At 47.4% G+C, this 18,487-nt stretch overlaps 5 protein-coding genes across 5 annotated transcripts; all 5 read left to right on the forward strand.

Annotated features, from left to right (window-relative positions):
* Positions 1-1,865: 1,865 nt before the first annotated feature.
* F4822DRAFT_424705 (aldehyde dehydrogenase) lies at positions 1,866-3,504 on the forward strand (the record flags this gene model as incomplete). The annotated part of the gene is made up of 3 exons (XM_051460193.1): positions 1,866-1,993; positions 2,048-2,414; positions 2,500-3,504. 3 exons carry the CDS (start codon positions 1,866-1,868, stop codon positions 3,502-3,504), a joined length of 1,500 nt encoding a protein of 499 aa, XP_051320002.1.
* A 1,914-nt stretch (positions 3,505-5,418) lies between these two features.
* On the forward strand, positions 5,419-7,920 carry F4822DRAFT_41878 (glycoside hydrolase family 20 protein). The gene is made up of 3 exons (XM_051459554.1): positions 5,419-5,890; positions 5,944-7,113; positions 7,180-7,920. Exons 1-3 carry the CDS (start codon positions 5,747-5,749, stop codon positions 7,603-7,605), a joined length of 1,740 nt encoding a protein of 579 aa, XP_051320003.1. The 5' UTR covers positions 5,419-5,746; the 3' UTR covers positions 7,606-7,920.
* A 644-nt stretch (positions 7,921-8,564) lies between these two features.
* Positions 8,565-11,532, forward strand: F4822DRAFT_387560 (cytochrome P450 52A11). Its single transcript, XM_051456813.1, has 4 exons — positions 8,565-9,465; positions 9,536-10,046; positions 10,132-10,872; positions 10,976-11,532. Exons 1-4 carry the CDS (start codon positions 9,300-9,302, stop codon positions 11,154-11,156), a joined length of 1,599 nt encoding a protein of 532 aa, XP_051320004.1. The 5' UTR covers positions 8,565-9,299; the 3' UTR covers positions 11,157-11,532.
* A 2,135-nt stretch (positions 11,533-13,667) lies between these two features.
* On the forward strand, positions 13,668-15,217 carry F4822DRAFT_42168 (uncharacterized protein). Its single transcript, XM_051459818.1, has 5 exons — positions 13,668-14,076; positions 14,130-14,195; positions 14,247-14,387; positions 14,448-15,024; positions 15,094-15,217. The coding sequence occupies exons 1-4, from the start codon at positions 13,913-13,915 to the stop codon at positions 14,746-14,748; spliced, it is 672 nt and encodes a 223-aa protein (XP_051320005.1). The 5' UTR covers positions 13,668-13,912; the 3' UTR covers positions 14,749-15,024; positions 15,094-15,217.
* Positions 15,218-16,030: 813 nt separating this feature from the next.
* F4822DRAFT_387608 (glycoside hydrolase family 16 protein) lies at positions 16,031-18,238 on the forward strand. Its single transcript, XM_051456814.1, has 3 exons — positions 16,031-16,675; positions 16,731-17,636; positions 17,692-18,238. Exons 1-3 carry the CDS (start codon positions 16,558-16,560, stop codon positions 17,763-17,765), a joined length of 1,098 nt encoding a protein of 365 aa, XP_051320006.1. The 5' UTR covers positions 16,031-16,557; the 3' UTR covers positions 17,766-18,238.
* Positions 18,239-18,487: the final 249 nt, after the last annotated feature.

Genomic DNA, 18,487 nt, shown 5'->3' on the forward strand with positions numbered 1-18,487 from the left:
AACTATGACCAAAAAGGTTGAATCGCAATTTACCATCATAATGCGTTTAACAATCAAAGCTAAAGAAAAAGAATGCCTTGTTCTACTCCCTCTAAACTCAAATTATAGTCGGATGCTTGCTTTATCTTTTCGATGCCAATCACATCGACATTCGGCGGTAGGAGATCGCGTTAGAAACTCCGAGCCTGGTTGTTAAGAGACCCCCGACCGTACCTCGGTCATCCATCTAACATAGCTACAGTACAAAAATAGAAACATACTGTCTAATTCTCAGGGCTCCTGAACTAGCAAGTCGATTGAAAGCCCAGGACCGAGACATTTGAAGGTCGAGACGGAAGTATAACAGCAACCGGGTTTCTCATAGCAGTGAATACAATCACAGGATGACGCTTCCACGCCGGATGACGCCACCCCCAGATATAATATGCTATCAGCTGGTACGCAATAATGCCGCTCAATATGCTACGTAGCAATAGCCTATTAGAACTTGAATCAAATTCTTATAGGGTGTACCTTACAGAGTCGGAATCCATTGAGACTTTGGATGTGAACCAATATATTGACAAAACGGCAACATCCGCGGGTAAGTTGGCTGGCTACCCAGGATCCTGTCGCCTGCTACGCCGAGTTCTTGTCCTGCAAGCCACGATACCAATACCGTGACGTGGTCGTGGTTGTTGGATCTGGTGCCAGTAAATCGGGAGGCCGGAGCCGAGAAGAAGTCTTCAACTAAACACACGATCTTTCCTCAATCTGGGACGAATACGTTCCTAAGGACAGCCTAAATTCGTTTTGGTACTCAACACAATGCGCAGTCCATATATATAAACTAGCAGCAGGAGAAGGCAGTGGTTCTAATTGTGACTACTGCAATTGCGCAGGGGCCTTGAGCTATCCTTCGGACTGCTTCAGCATACCTGAATCGAATATGTTAATGTCATCACCATAGGTAATTTCTTCGAATACTCGAAGACACGAACAAATCGTTCGACCATAACCGGACATTTAATAATTTGACCGTCAATCATTGTCTTGCTGAACCAGCTACGCTCTTTGCAGAATAGAGGTGCTTAACAAATTACTGATGGTTACTATCATCTGCGTATTCTGGAAAGTCGTCCAGTGCAGCCTAATCATCTAGAAACTACCAAATTCTTCTCTTGTTACACCGGGCGGTGGCCCAGAGTCTTTCATCACCAAACCTGATCATCGAACTACCTGGCTTGGAACATTAAATATTATTGATACTTATCAGTTCGAAGCACAGCCGCGTCAATCATGGAATCCAGAAGATGAACCTTTCCAAACACTAGAAATAAGACCCCGTCGATGGTCACCCGTCTACCACCTCATCTGGCGGAAGAGATGGATACGGAGGATGAGGGAACGGTGATGCATCTCGGCCTTGGCAAGGATGTCGAAAGCCATATAGAAGGAGGATGGTATATGGAAAAAGGTAGAGGAGGTACCTTATCTTTCACTCTTTACGTTATAATCGGGGTAAGCGGAGCGGTGCAGTAGCCGAAGTGGGGGGTGCGGGAAATGCGGGAAGCAGCACGGCATGTTTTCCCCACCACTACTTGCTACTAATCGTGTTTGCTGCAGGAAAAGGCAACTACAACCTGTAACGATAGCACCAAATAAGCAATAGTGCTGATTGCCCGGGGTCGCTTGCGATTACTATCAGTGACGCAGCAACTGATAACGCATCCAATGCGGGGAATTAAAACATCTTTGTAATCGTTTGTACTCCAAATAAGTAACTACCCCCTCCGGCCATGATACGGACCTTTGTGAGGGCTACTCGCTCCAGTTGGACATCTTATAGTCTGAAGAGAAATAACTCGTGTCGTTTCATATCCATCATGGCAGACTTGAAAGTTGATCTCACAGCTCCAAATGGCAAGAAAATCACCCTCCCAACCGGTCTATTTATTAACAATGAATTCGTCAAATCAAGCTCGGGTACTAAAATCACGAGCATAAATCCCACGTCAGTTGATCATATTCTATACGGTAGCTAGTTATCTAACCAATTCAACACTAGGAACGAACAAGAGATCTGCTCAGTTGAAGCGGCTAGCGCCGAAGACATCGATAAAGCTGTAGCAGCTGCAAGAGCTGCACTGAACCATGAATCATGGCGAGATATCTCCGCGACTGAACGCGGTGCCTTGATGTTCAAGTTGGCGGATCTAATCGAACAGGAAAGCGATATACTAGCCACTATTGAAACCTGGGATAACGGTAAACCATTTGCCGATTCCCAGGGAGACGTGGGCGAGGTTATTAGCACTATTAGATACTATGGCGGTTATGCCGATAAGATTCACGGCGAAACCATCCCTACGACAAGCCAGAAATTCGTCTACACCTTGAAACAACCAATTGGTGTATGCGGTCAGATCATCCCGGTAAGTTCTTTTCTCACTTCCCATTTTATTGAATTTCGCACATAACCACCTACCTTAGATATCTATTAACACACAAGCGATGTAGTGGAATTATCCCCTGTCGATGGCTGCATGGAAACTCGGGCCTGCGCTCGCTTGCGGAAACACCGTGGTCTTGAAACCCGCTGAACAGACCCCTTTATCAATTTTATATTTTGCAAGTGTCGTAGTCAAGGCCGGTTTCCCTGCCGGCGTGGTCAATATCACAAATGGATATGGCAAGGAGGCTGGCCATGCACTTGCAAGTCACCTAGACGTCGATAAGATAGCCTTCACCGGCTCGACAGCGACAGGGAAGCAAATCATGAAGACGGCTAGCATCAACATGAAGAATATCACCCTCGAGACCGGCGGCAAGTCCCCGCTATTAGTCTTCGAAGATGCCGATATCGAGCAAGCGGCGAAGTGGGCTCATATCGGAATCATGAGTAACCAAGGTCAGATCTGCACGGCTACCTCGCGCATTCTCGTCCAAGATACCATTTATGATAAGTTCGTGAATGAGTTCCGAGAGGCTGTCAAAACGACTAGCAAAGTCGGCGACCCGTTCGCAGAGGGCACGTTCCAGGGCCCTCAGGTGACTAAGGCGCAATACGACAGGATCTTGAGCTTTGTCGAGTCTGGCAAATCGGAGGGCGCCACACTGACAGCAGGAGGTATTCCCTGCCCGCTGAATGGGAAGGGCTTCTTCATTGAACCTACTATCTTCACTAAGGTGAAGAATAATATGAAGATCTATCGCGAAGAGGTATTCGGTCCGTTCGTCGTCATTGTTCCTTTTAAGACCGAGGGTGAGGCTATCGCGATGGCAAATGATACTACCTATGGTCTAGGCGCGGCGGTGTTTAGTCAAAACCTCGAACTCTCGCATCGCGTGGCTGCGCGGATCGAGGCAGGTATGGTTTGGATCAACTCATCTAATGACTCGGATATCCGAGTTCCATTTGGAGGAGTCAAGCAAAGTGGTATAGGCCGGGAGCTTGGAGAAGCGGGTCTCGCTGCCTACACCCAGACAAAGGCCATCCATGTGAATATAGGCCAGAAACTGTAATATGTAGGATCGGTCTAAGTTAGCTAATGGATTGTAGTACTTGCTATCTAGTTTAGTGTATGTATTTTGGTCTTTCTAACTCACGTGTTTCCGCGATGTCCCCGTCACTAGTGTAGTCCCCGCTTAGAATGGGACATTAAGCCTTATCGGCCGAATTCTAGACGTATTTAGCTATAGTAGAGGACCTAAACTAAGGGATCGTGACAATAGGAGCTTATAGTCACATTATTAGCTTAGCCATTACTCCATGATTGTAAAAGAAAATAGAAGCAGGATGGAAAGGAATACCCAAATCCAGGTAGTGTACTTTGTTTTGGTAACCTGCCCACCTCGAAGTAGAATTGATTCCATCGTCTGATTCAGGTGTCTGGGATAATTTGCTTTTCGGTTCCGTCCCGAATACAGGGTATCATTCGCGGGTTCGTCAATTGGTCCAGAACACCCCAGCACATCGTTATCCCCTTTGGAAGCCCTGTTCGAACATCCTTGGAACTTGGACTGCAGAATTAGCAATTATGATCGTCTGTGTGCATGGTCATTATTAGAAGTTGGGAATATTTATACATAGTTCTAAAATCATGATTTTTTTCCTATCCAAACAATCTCACAACATGTGTTTTCTGACTGACACTGTAGCTTTATAAGGTGTCGTTCGTGGGCTGTGTTAGTTAATTTCGTCCCGTCCGCTTGGGCTATAAGAGCTGTCGGCACTTAGAGCTTACCACGCTGACTTCCCGCAGAAATGGTCTCCAAGGACGTCCAAGTACCGGAAACTAAGAAAGTGTTAGGTAACTTCAACAGCTATGAACCGTGCTATGCAACCTCCGGCATTCCATTCCTCGGGGCTAATATGAACTGTACGCATCTTACATGGTTACATCAAGATAGATGAAATGTTCTCTCCATTTTCCCCAGATGGATGTTACCTTGTATGAACAGCCGCCCTGCGGTCTTTCTCTTTTCTTATTTCTTGGCCTTTTTTCCCCTTTCTTTGCACAAAGTGTTGGCATGTACTTGGCAGCACAACGATAATGTCTGCATAAATGTATACCTAGCTTAAAGTCTGCCTATACCTAAGACATACATGTACTTTTCAATGTACTATACACTATTGGACTTATTGGTTTAGTCCACATACGGCAAAATCATGAATGTGACGATCACTTCCTCATTCTCTTCACTCGATCCTACACTAGTAAAAGGGCACCCGAACCCAGAAAAATGTCATGCTGGAAGACGCGATCCGTAAAAAGGGATCAACTGCCAGGGTCGTCTTGGGATTTGTTATTTAAATGAGCAACCCGAAAAACAACATTTACCCCTGGCCTTGGTTCACCCGTCCATGAATTCCACCATGGGGGCGAAAGAATTAGCCGAATGAGATTGATTGAACAGGTTCTTCTCTTCGATCCTTTAGATGAGCAGAAGAAAGCCTGCCTTAATTAATGATCCAATCAATGCGAGGAATCTCGCTAAGGAACCACAGATCTCTCGTCATTCCTCCAGGTACAGTACGAGTATGTGGGTAGTAAAAATAATAATAAAAAAAAGTAAAGGAGGAGAGAGAAAAAAGAAGAAGCAATAATAAAATGGTCACCTCCCCCCGCTGCCCTACAAATCACCTGCTATTACTTTTTACTAGGCGTATCGATTCCATTCGCTCTACTCCCCGTCCAAGCGGCTGTCAGTGCTTATCGCCCTATCACGCCTAATTCGTTGATCACGGACGACAGCAGCACGCTCGCACGCCTAATAAAGTAACGTTGCGACGGTGTTGTGTGCTAGCGGGACGGTCAGATAGAGAGAGGAAGGAGATCCGGGATTTTTGGAGGGCTACTTTCGGTCTGTTCTTCAGCCTCCCACTATACCAAGGTACCCACCTCTCCGGTAAGCTGCCCTATATCCTAAAAGAGCAGCTGTACCTAGATCTCGGACAGGAAGCTTGCCAAACCCTGGCTCACGTTTGCCACGAGGTGTCACGGACACTTCCCATTCACATATAAACTTGCAGTTGGGGTCGAACAAAAAAACAAATACTTATCGTCACACCCTTTGGACGCCTGCACCTATTTAAGAAAGGCTATCAGAGGGGGAAAATCTGGATCTGGATACGAGAGATCGACATCCTAGTCCTTGACATTCATTTAATTTTCTCATTCCCTTCATTATTATTTTTTTAATATTATTATTTTCGCATTCTAAGACATCTTTACCACCCCACCATCTCAACATCAACGCCACAATGTTGTTGAAGGCCTTCCTTTCGTGCCTGTTGCTTACAGTCACGTCGGTCCAGGCCATTTGGCCAATCCCCGATTCCGTTAGCACAGGCAATTCCACTCTATGGATAGGGGAGGTGCTGCATGTTACCTATAATGGAGATAGAGTATGCTACTAATTTTCTACCTATATCATATCATAAACTTACCAATTTGGCAGATTCCTTGGATCCGAAATTACATCCCACCTAAGTTCACCAGCAAGGAAATTGTAAAGGGAGGAGTCTCGCGTGCGGTGAAGAACATTCTAGATGACAATTTTGTCCCATGGAAGCTATATCGTCGATTGGCACTTGAGAAGACCGAGCCAAACCTATGGAAGCCGAAGACTTACGTATCATGGCTCGAGATCGTCCAAACTGGAAAGGACACAGCCAAGACATTCAAGCCCCTCGCCGGCGATGTTGACGAATCATACAACCTTACTGTAAGCATCAACGGAAAAGCCAAAATCACAGCCGTCTCCTCCACCGGTGTTCTACGCGCTCTAGAAACCTTCTCCCAGCTCTTTTTCCAACATTCCCAAGGCCCAATCTACACGAACCAGGCTCCCGTGCAAATCAGCGATGCTCCCGTATTTGAGCACCGAGGCGTCCTTCTCGACGTGTCGAGAAATTACCTTCCCCTCGACACCGTCTACCGCGTCATCGACGCCATAGCATGGAACAAGATGAACCGTCTGCACATCCACGCGACAGACTCGCAATCCTGGCCCCTCGAGATCCCCGCACTACCCGAGCTGCACCAAAAGGGTGCGTACGCGCACGGTAAGACCTACTCCCCCGTCGCCGTCGCCGCGATCCAGACCTACGCCGTGCAGCGCGGTGTAGAAGTAATCTTCGAGATCGACTCCCCGGGCCACTTCGGCGTCGCCGCACTCTCGCACCCGGAGCTTATCACAGGCTGGGACGCACAGCCTTGGTCAACTTACTGCGCCGAGCCTCCTTGCGGACAACTGCAGCTTAACAATTCTAAGGTCGATCCGTTCCTCGATACATTGATGTCGGACTTACTCCCGCGTGTCGCACCTTACTCGGCGTACTTCCACACTGGTGGTGACGAGGTAAATTTCAACGAGTACAACCTCGACCCCACAGTCGGCACGAATGATTCCGCGGTCGTGGTCCCATTGCTGCAGGATTTTATCGACAAGCACCATGCGCGTGTGCGTAAGGCTGGATTGACGCCTATGGTCTGGGAGGAGATCCCCGCGAGTTATAATGTTAGTGTGGGTAAGGATGTGGTCGTGCAGTCGTGGCTTGGCGACGAGGCGATTAAGAGCTTGACGGCGCAGGGGCATAAGGTTATTTCGAGTAACTACAACTACTGGGTAAGTAATTCCCTACTTATATCTAGGGATCTAGCAAAAAAGGGAATGGTGCTGACATTTATTTAGTACCTTGACTGCGGCCGTGGCCAATGGCTCAACTTCGCTGAGGGCGAGTCTTTCGAGGAAAACTACCCCTTCAACGACTGGTGCTACCCCTACAAGAACTGGCGCCTCATCTACTCATACGACCCACGCGCGGGCCTAACAGACGAGGAAGCCGAGCTAGTCCTAGGTGGCGAAGTCGGCGCCTGGGCCGAGACCATCGATGAGGTCAACATCGACGGCATCCTATGGCCGCGTGCCAGCGCAGCCGGTGAGGTCCTATGGTCCGGCCGCTTCGACGCCTCAGGTGAGAACCGCACGCAAATCGATGCGGCGCCGCGACTAGCAGAGTTCCGTGAGCGACTCGTGGCCCGTGGTGTTAACGCCGAGCCGGTGCAGATGACGTACTGCACACAAGGTGGTGATGGAAATACTTGTCTCTTCCAATAAGGGATTCCCAAACATTTTCTTACCTAATGAGGTATATAGAAATACATAGGCACTTGCCGCCCCCCGCCTAATATATTGATCGACTTGGCGGTTTTCCTTGTAGATATTTGGGCTCTTTAGAACGTCACTTAAGAACAGTGGAAGAAATAAGAATGGCAGGATGGATACGCACACACATCCAAGGCTAATAATATGAATGCATAAGCCTCGGCCCAATGTTACCATTGGATATTTCCGTCCTGATTTAAGTGCTTGGGTAACACGAGATCTAGCTGATGGCGAATCTGAGACGTCCAATTGAGACACCCTGATTTGTCATTTAAAGTGAAATGTGCCTCACAAATCATTATGAGGCGTAGTCAGGAGAACCATGCTTCTAGATGATGCTAGAGTGAGATCATGCCACAGACATTATCTTAATAATCCATATAGGTATATACGCCATCTTACATGCGAAAAGGGAATCCTTTTCGGCGCTACGTGAGTGAGCCGAGTGGAGGCTAAGAAATATAGCGGTTCTTAGGCTTGGGAGCGGGTGTCTCGGCATCCATTGGTGTACCACAACAGGTTCTCGCTTGAGGCTACGCGTATTTGGATCTATGATAATCATCGAACGTAAACTTGCGTCGTCGTGAGCTGAATGCGCGCAGAATCCTTCCGTAGGTGCATAACCGGCGAGGCTGTTGAGAAAGATTCCACTTGGCAGAACTACATGACTTCGGAGATATTCATAATGCCCCTAACTTACCTATATTAAATATAACCCCTTCCGGCCATTAACTACGATTACTTTGGTGGGAATAGACATATGGCGCACCTAGCTAATTTATAGTATCAAAAGAGCGTTGTCTTCGTCCTTTATAAAGTAACACGCCAGAAACGCGATATCGTAGCTTTACTTACAATACCGACCCATATAATTTCTATACATATTAATCCAAGTAACGAATTAATTATTAGCGTCATATATCTTAGTGAGGTGGTATTATACCACCCTCCCCGCACACTATACACACCATCTACGTTCTAAACCATCCGCAGCTATTTTTCTTCGGATGGTTTTGATTAAGTACTTGCTGTGCCGCGGTGTTCCCAGATCTGTGCCCGGGTGCTGCATAATGACCTAGTTATTACTAAGTCTATATAACAATTGGATCAGTAAGGGACGCTTAGTATACCTATTTGGGTAATCAAGTAAGGTGATAGCGGGCCGTGGGTAGAGTAGACCAGTCTTGATAATGGAATCGGCCGATCTTGCTTCATATCCGACTCCTCGGACTGATATGTATTCCATCTTGTCCGATTGGATTGGTGGTGGGGATACCTGCTTGATCGCATACATAATAGCATATGCTGTGCACTCTGCGTCTGGAACCTGTGTTTCAATTAACTGGCTCGTTGCCGACTTGTCCCCTATTCCCCCTTGCCGAGAATCCTGCCTCGCACTGAATCTCGCTACCCGCGGGGTCCACAGTTCCGTAACGGCTTTTTATCCCTAGCAAAATATCATATCCTGCGATGCAATATTAAGAACAGAGGGAGGTGAATGAAGGACATGGACAAAGACGTATGATTTCATTGTCTGTGTTTTTGGGCAGTTAGAGTGTTGTAACGGAATACATCAGCAACTACCTAGGTAGATAGCCGTTCTCATCTGCTTCGCTTGACAGCCTTATGAGAGGCTCCTCGTCATCATGGGGTTCCTCCAAACGATATTCGATCACTTGTCCATTCAGATCTTGCTCGTAATCATCGTCGTGGTCTTTGCGCTACTAAAGATCATTGGTAGTATCGATGAAGAGACTAAACTACGACGATTGGGGGCGCATGGCCCCAGGCTCAAGAGTAACATGCCCTTTGGTGAGCATTAAACCAATGATTTCAACTTCACTTCTCTCCCGAAACCTCGATTGGCTAATAAGAAGAGCAGGCTTTGATATAATCAAGAAGCAAGTCGTCGCGACCATGAACCATAAGAACTATGAGGTATTCCTCGAACTCTTAGGTGATGCCCCCGACTACACAGCTGAAGGGCGGGTGCTCGGGAAGCGCCTTGTCACAACGGCCGACCCGGAGAATATCAAGGCCCTTCTAGCCACGCAGTTTGCCGACTTCGGCAAGGGAGAGCAATTCCATAGCGAGTGGAATGAGTTCCTCGGCGATAGTATCTTTGCTACTGACGGCCAACTTTGGCATGACAGTCGCCAACTCCTGCGTCCTCAATTCTCGCGTGAACGAATTAGTGACTTGCATTGCTTCGAGTCCCATCTCCAGACTTTCTTCAAGGCCGTCGCTAACGGTGGTGTCCTGAATGGTCCCGACCAGCACGTCGATACCGAGGCCGGCAATGGCAAGCCATTTGATATCAGCGAACTCTTGTTCAGGTTTACCCTTGACGTTGCCACAGACTTCCTGTTAGGGATGGATGTCCAATCTCTTACGTAAGACATGACCCCTTTTCTCCTCCCCATACATCCCATTACTATTAGGAGACAAGCATGACTTACATAAGACACCTACCCCCAGCACCCCACGCCAGCCCTTCGCCGACGCATTCAACGAAGTACAGCGCGTGCAAAACATCCTCGCCCGCGCCGGCCCCCTCCGTGCCTTCGTACCCCTAGGTTCTTTCCGCCGCGGTCTAAAAGTAGTCAACGAGTTCTGCGGGACCTACATCGACCGCGCACTCCGGCTAACCCCAGAAGAACTAGCAACACGCACCAAATCCGACCAAGACTACACCTTCCTGCACGAACTCGCATCCTTCACACGCGACCGCAAAGTCCTACGTGACCAACTCGTCGCCGTCCTCCTCGCAGGTCGCGACACCACAGCCGCCACGCTGTCCTTCGTATTCTACGAACTCGGTCGACGACCGGACGTAGTCCGCAAACTCCGGCGCGAAATCATCGAGCGCGTGGGCTTGGAGCGCACACCTACGTACGCGGATCTCAAGGCGATGAAGTACCTGCAGAACGTGATTAATGAGACGCTGCGTCTGTACCCGTCGGTTCCGTTTAATGTTAGGACCGCGCTGCGTGATACTACGCTGCCTAGGGGTGGTGGACCGGATGGCTCGTTGCCGATGCCGTTGCTGAAGGATACGCCGGTTGGGTACTCGACGTTGGTCATGCAGCGCCGGACGGATTTGTACCCGCCTGCGTCGGAGAAGTTTGCGGATCCGGGGGAGTTTAGTCCGGAACGGTGGTATGAGTGGCAGCCGAAGCCGTGGCAGTATATTCCGTTTAATGGTGGGCCGCGGATCTGGTGAGTTTCCTTTGCGAGAACTTCTCGTTTGCGGATTAGAGCATCTTGCTCTTGACCAAATGTCGATGCTAGATGTAGCACTTGCTAACACTTGATGTTCTAGTATCGGGCAACAGTTCGCGCTGACGGAAATGGCCTACGTCCTGACACGCATCTTCCAGCGATATGAGCGCGTAGAAAGCTTCATGCACGAGATTGACGGCGGGAATCCCAAGCTCAAGGCCGAGATTGTCATTCAGCCTGGCGATGGTGTCAAGGTCGCATTGTGGGAAGCTAAGAAATAACGTTCTTTTCTCTTTCGCTCTTTGATTTCAACAAAATAAGAGGAACGAAGATATGAGATGACGGAGAAAGGAATGGCAAAGAAAATGATGGGGGAAGACTAGCTGGCAATAGCCGCTCTTTTCAGAGGCCCAATTTCAACTGGCCCGTTTTACGACAGAACGAATCATGACATGGATGCAAAATTGGTGTAAATAGCAAGGTATTTGTGGATGTGTATCAATAGTTTTGGCTTGAGGACATGAATGACTTGACGATTCATAACAGTAGCAAACATAACTCAACTTAGCTTCTTGGAAGTTGTCCGATGTTTGGAATCTGGGGGGTCCATGGCTATTTGACCTCGCTGAAACGCCTCCGTCGTAATTGAATGTCACTCTCAAGTATTGATTGGTTCGGTGAAGTCATAGCACGGCAGATGGTGGCGTCGTCGTTATCTAGTACCTGCACATTACACCCCCACGATAGATACTCTGCCGTCCGCCCCTCTCACCGGTCTGCTTAGATTGAGGGGGTAATCTACGATCTCTGTTTACCGTAACACACCGATGATACGCCCCGCAAGAAGGACTACTTTCTGCCACTTTACTCCTACTTCTAGCTGGGTAGTTTCTATTAATTGGCCGCCGTATATTCTTGAGTATTATATGATTCAGTTTTATTTATGGAAATTGCAACACTCCTCGTCAATGAAAGTGTAGGTACCTAGGTACCGAGATGAAAAAGGGGGCGAACTGTCTCGCGAATGTCGTTTTTTCTATGCTGTTATAAGTGGTAGGAGTTCCAACTAGTTATTGGTGGGTTTATTTGTACTCTGGAATAACAGGCATGGAACCGACCGTTGGCTAACAGGAGGAATATACGTGAACCTAGCCAAGTTGCTACTATCTTGCCCTTTGCAGTCAAGGAATGAACGTCTGAATATTCCCCGTATTGATATAGTATTAAGTTATTCTAAGCGAGTGACCATTATTAATTCGTAATCAGTATACGTACTAAAACTCCTGTAAACTCGTGCTGGATTCCACTCACGCAATCCCTACTGAGAAAATTTGAAGCATTACCTAGTTTCCTATTAATAACGTCTGGTCTCCCAAATAATATTACAGTGGGGGTGGGCGAACCTGACTTGTGGTTATAAGGTAAGTAATATCCAATCCAAAAAGAAAGACAAGAATATAAAGCCGACCATCGAGATCCAAGTAACCGCTGGTTATAGTGTTGTGCGTTTTTCAGTCTACGAAAAGATTAGTTGAGAACCGGCCGGCGGAAAACAAGAACGCCTGCAAAAGTTGTCCCAAGGTACCATTTGATGATCACGTCCCAAACTCCATCCGTTTCTCGTTGATCACGCTAAAGGCATCCCTACATCCACATCTGTCTCTCCGCGATACCAACCGGGTCCCTATATGCCCAAAGAAGCTGCTGAGAATGGCTGCACATAATGCCCATGGCATGATCCCAAGCGTGACCATGTTACTGCTGGCCCCTATTCCCCAGCCGGTACATATAGCCCACGTGATCCAGATTGCGAATATGATGGTCTGATACTGGTCTTGATCTCGACGCCGGTGAGAGTATGAAGACAGGCAGCACCCTAGTACCAGACAGGAACAAAGCGCTAGCCCCGGCGACACATGCTTTAGAAATTCGAGCTGTACTATGCGAGAGACGACTCGGCCAGGAGACTATCAAAGCGCCTATCAGCGAGGAAGTTTGCTGGATAACGGAGTAAGAGGGACATCGGTACGAACATCAATATCCTGCGTCATCTCTGCTTGGATGATATAAGACGTAGTGACAAAGCTACATGCAATAGCTGGGGCTAGCTCGGCTACTTCTGAGAATTGTAGTTCTCCCAGCGACGATGCGTCTTGTTGACAAATGTGGGATTCGAATTGTTGAAAAGAATAACATGTTGATTGCATCTGAAGAATGTGGAAGAGGATGATCAGCAAATTCATCCAGACACAACAAAACTCTTATTTTTGGGAATATTTTAGGGCTTGAGGAAGTACTGGTATTCAAGCATACGGTTCGGGACCCTTATACCTTTAACAGACATTTAAGGCAAATACTGCTCAGCGTGCTCTAAGACCAATGAATCTGATGAGCCTTCTCGGGTTTAGCGATGATGGGCGGAGGGATGACGATAATGTAGGCTGGCATTGCTAGAACACCGATGTTATCAGCATCACACCAGAACGCGTTGTCGAGGCTGCGGTGTAACCATGTGTGGTATTGATCGGGCTCCAAGGGGCGCAGCATGCTGCCTGTGTGTGAGCCTGCGCTCCGACGCTAGGCTCACCGTAAGGCTATATCGTGAATCCCTCCAATAAAATTTCCATAATTCCATGTAGGACTTCTCGGTGAACAATTATTGGAGATACGGGGTGGAAGTAAGGCGAACTACGCTAGAAGGGATGTACGTCGGTATAGAATTTTGGGAGTAATCTACCGTCTCACGGCAGCAGAAAACCTGCCTTGAGCACTAGGCTGTCTTGATGAGACTCTTGTTAAAACCAGTCAATGTAGGCTCCCTTTCTTTTGCTCTGCACTATGCGGTCGACCCCTCGGCATTGGCCAGATCTTTACCTTAAAAGTTAAATACCTGAGATTTCTGGCGTAAAAGCAAGACTGTGTCCATTACTACTAATTCACTGGATAAGTGGCTACCTGCTGGCCGCTCAGTTTCTTCCACCGTCTAGTATAGGCGGCACGTACCAAGATTTGTTTTAAATCGTATTTGATCTTCAACATGGATAGCGTACGTGATTTCCTGGCGGCCCTTGGACACTATTATGGTGTTCATGAGGCGAACCTCAGACGTGTCGGCACAGATGTTTCTCGGGGTCTCATGACTGGGGCTGCTATTGCTCTATCAGTATTTATTCATCACGAGAATACTTTCTACCAATCTCTGTAAGACACTCGGTTTTTATTTTCATGAAAGCTAGTCGTGCTCACAATGTTAGCGCTTTCTATATATTCGCGGTCTCGTTGATCCTTTTTAATGTCCTCAATAGAGAGGCTGTTATGAGGTAGGTGTCTACAGACTCGTCTTCCGAAATGTAGAGCTCATGGTTCACCAGACACTTCTACTTGGCGCTGGTAACAGTCGTTGTGCCCGCTCTCATTACGTTGCCTCGTTTTGAGATTTCTGTATCCTTCCTTCTCGGTCGTGTTCCGATTTTATTAATGGCAATGAGTCTGCTTGTGGAGGAGTACTCCAGGTTAGTATCGTAATAAGCACTAAAAGAATCTGGTGATAAATATCATGCTAAACTATTTAGGCGCTTCGTATTGAATAGCCATCATTGGGAGAGAGCTCCGGATGTGCCGCCGGATGCTATCCCTGCTGATGAGCACGGGGGGTTCCGAATGTACACTGGTAACGGGGATGAACTCTTCGCTCATATGAACGGCGGCGAGAGGTACCAATATCATGCGCAATCGTCGGACATTTCATTATCAACTAGAACGGGAAGACTTCCATCCTCAGCAGATACAATCATACATTCCTTCTGGAATGGCGAATTAGATCCGACCCGCGAATATAGGGAAGAAAACAAAGAGCAGGAACAGACTGGTTAAGAACCTAGGAAGGATCCCTCATGATGGTAACACTTTAATCCCACATCAAAATCTGACTTCAGTTGCTTAAAGAATTATTCTGTTTGCTTTATTGGGCCCCATAGAAACCGGATGACCGTCCTCTATAGACGAGAACGATCGATCCATGGATCCTCCAACAAGGCTTGGAAGGGATGAGCCAACTTGACTCAGGGACTCTGCGCATCTATTTCCCGTACGTCGATATAACGTTTTCGAATATGCCATCATAGAAACGTCGAGACAAATTGGTTCGCTGTGAGTATCTGTTTCTGGTGCGTGGTCAGACCGAAAATAACGTCTTATAGTTGTGTCTTAACTCTTAAGCTCAGAAGTTGTCACGTAGGTAATTGATCGGAGGCTAAGCGAAGCATTCATAGGGTGAATGCTATAGGGCGGGAAACCCCATCGCGAACTATCGAACAAGCTGGTTTATCAATGGTTAACCATTGTATGTACTTTCCTTTTCGCGTTGGTGGACTGATCCCTAAAGAATATCCGGAAACCTTAGCTGGCGATTAGGATTGGATTCTAAAAGCAAGGGTTGAAGAATGCCTCGTGGGTTGGTGCCCTGTTATGGCCCTATGTATATAATATGATTTATTCGAAGAAAGGCGGTAACGTGGTCCACAATGATAAGACGTTATGTGCTGGCTGATGCCGTCGCCTGTTCTTTGGACTTCATGCCATACCCGACAAAGACAGGGCTAAATCATATAGATAAATTCGAGCGGTGAGGAGTAAAAGGGGAGAGAAGCTAGAAAAGAGTCGGGAAAGCTCAAATTCGCTTTCAAATAGCAATAGTGGAGAGTATCAACCAGATGTGACCCGACACTAATGATAAATAATTTCTACGAATATATGCGATCGTCGAGTTTAATGATGAAATTGACAGGATCAAGATTTAGCGAAACTTTCAGATCTCGATAAACCCCCTGGAAACTTTGGTACGTAATGCTCCTACCCAGGTCGAATCCAAGATTTCGGGTCAGGAAGTTAGGGAATATTTGAAGGTGAGTTAAAAATTCCTTGGTTCCTTCCTCTTGACCTCCAGCCACCAACAATTCATTCCCAGCCGCATAAATTTGTCCGGCACAGGTTTTCCGGACTCGCTATACGTAAACTAAACCTGATTTAGTAGTAACTAGCGCTGCCAGCCACTTGCCTTGGCATTATTCGCATCCGTCGACTGGGGCGTCATAAGTTTAATTGCTTCGGATGTGGGGCGTCAGCCAATGAAACCTTAACAGCTCCAACTGCCAAACTTTACCGTATCCTCTGCCATGGCAGCAATACATCTCACCCACCTACACCTGTCCACCTACCGCCTACGCACCTAAAGGCACTGTACAATACACCTTGGCCAACACATACACAGTTCGTATTCCCAGATCTAGACCCTGTCGTTCCACTGTCTTCCAGGACAAGATGACGAAGATGCCTCGACGCACTGTAAGCTACCTACGTAAGGTAGGTATAATATATCAGGTGGTTGGACCTCTCTTTATTTCGAACACTTCCCATACTTCCCATCATCCATGAATAGCTTCCTGCATATTTCCTGCAACCTGAAGTCATCATTTTTTACCCGTTTGGTAATCTCTTTTTACGCCGAATAGCATTGTACATTACACCGATACATTCACCCGGGATCCGTGTGTAACATCTTCCCGAGACCTGTCTCTTGTGTCGAGGTGACACCGTCTAGACCGTCGACTCGAGGCTTGGAAATTTTGAGCCTCTCGTCTTCCTTTCTTGTATATACCGTTCTTGCATTTCATATCCCTGCGGATGCATATTCAGACTACCATGACCTCTTCAGCGTGGAGATGTCTCGTGATAGCCACGGCACTGTTCTCATGCCGGGCCTCAGCCCAGACCTATTCCTCTTGCAATCCTCTAAGTTCGAGTAGGTTTACTAACAATCATACCCAATTGGCGCTTCGATGGCTAACCCCCCATAGCATGTCCTGCGGATACGGCCCTCGGCATGTCAATTGACGTCGACTTCACACAAGGAGAAGTTAACTCCTTCACCAAATCAGGCGGTGACCCTACGTATGGTTCGGACGGCGTAACCTTCACAGTCAGCAAGAGCGGCGACGCGCCTCAACTCACATCCGTCTTCTACATCATGTTCGGTCGAGTCGAAGTCAGCTTAAAAGCCGCACCCGGCGCCGGTATCGTCTCATCCTTCGTTCTGCAATCCGACGACCTCGACGAGATTGACTGGGAATGGTTGGGCGCCGATTCGACCGAGGTGCAATCGAATTACTTTGGCAAGGGTCAGACTACGACTTATAACCGCGGGCAATTCCATGAGATGGGAGATAACCAAGGCGACTTTGCTACATACGTGGTAGATTGGACGAGCGATCGAATTGTCTGGACCGTGGATGGGACAGTAGTGAGAACACTTGAAGCTTCCGACGCCGAATCGAACCAATACCCTCAAACTCCTATGCAAGTTAAGTTCGGCGCGTGGTCTGGCGGCGACTCGAGCAATGCGCAAGGCACGATCGAATGGGCGCGCGGTCCTACCGATTACTCCAAGGGTCCTTTCAGCATGGGCGTCAAGACTTTGAAGGTGACGGACTACAGCACAGGTCATTCTTACACCTATGGCGACACCTCCGGTTCTTGGCAGTCTATCAAGGCCGACGGCGGCGAGGTAAACGGTAACCAGGGAGGTGCTGGCACTCTGACTAGCACGGCAGTCGCAAGCGGCACGACCTCAACCGGAAGCGCTAGTGTCCCCGCGGGTGGTATAGGCGGTTCAAGCACTCAAGGATCTAGCTCCTCCAACTTGCCGGAGGGTTGGGTCATGACCTCGGAAGGGAAAATTGTGCCCTCAGCCTCGAACACATTGCGTATGTTTATTATATCTCACTCTTGAAGTGGTATCACACTAACAATATTATTTAGGCCCTGTCTTCCCTTTCGTTTTCTCATTTACCCTATGCGCTACCCTTGCTGGTATCCGGAGATTTTGGCTTTGAAAAGCTATAACGTCGCAATAGCCTCGTGAAGGCAATTGGCACTCCATTGGCATTGGGCTCAATGGAATTAAAGATCTATCAATGATTGCCAGTCTTAATTTCTACGCGATTTATTTGTCGTAGCTTCCTACGATAGAAGTCATCTAATTATAATATAAGGGATGGGGACAATAGATTTGGCAATCAATTATGGGAGCATTTAGGAAAGCGAGAAGGATAAAGCATGGTTACTACGACGAGAACGAAGTTAGAAGAGATAGAGGGATCACTATACCCAGATTTGACATGACAGGGCATCGCATTTAAGGCGTTGGGAACTATGAAATAGGATATAGCATAGCTTGGCACATTGTATATTATACCAAGCAAATTGACAAATGGACATTTCGCCAATCTTTGTTTTTTATACTCATTCAAATATGTGAGGGTACCCGAAAGTATCACATACATGTATACTTAAATTTGGAGTACAGAATGCTTATATATCTGCAGTATGTATCCCTACATCTACGATAGGTGCAAAGCTAAGCTCCAACTCTTTGCTTATACATCAGTATAGTAAAGGCGAGAATACCGGCAGCATGACCCATAAACTAGCTAAGAATTAGGTATAAATCAAGGCACATGTCGTTATTAACCAACGTGACCAAGGTCAAGCATGACAAACTCCAATTGGCATTTGGCAAGAGTTACGAAATGGAAATACATCTATGGTACCTACA

The sequence above is a fragment of the Hypoxylon trugodes genome (genome assembly GCF_022578975.1).
Source record: "Hypoxylon trugodes strain CBS 135444 unplaced genomic scaffold F4822scaffold_1, whole genome shotgun sequence".
Classification (NCBI taxonomy): Eukaryota; Fungi; Ascomycota; class Sordariomycetes; order Xylariales; family Hypoxylaceae; genus Hypoxylon; species Hypoxylon trugodes.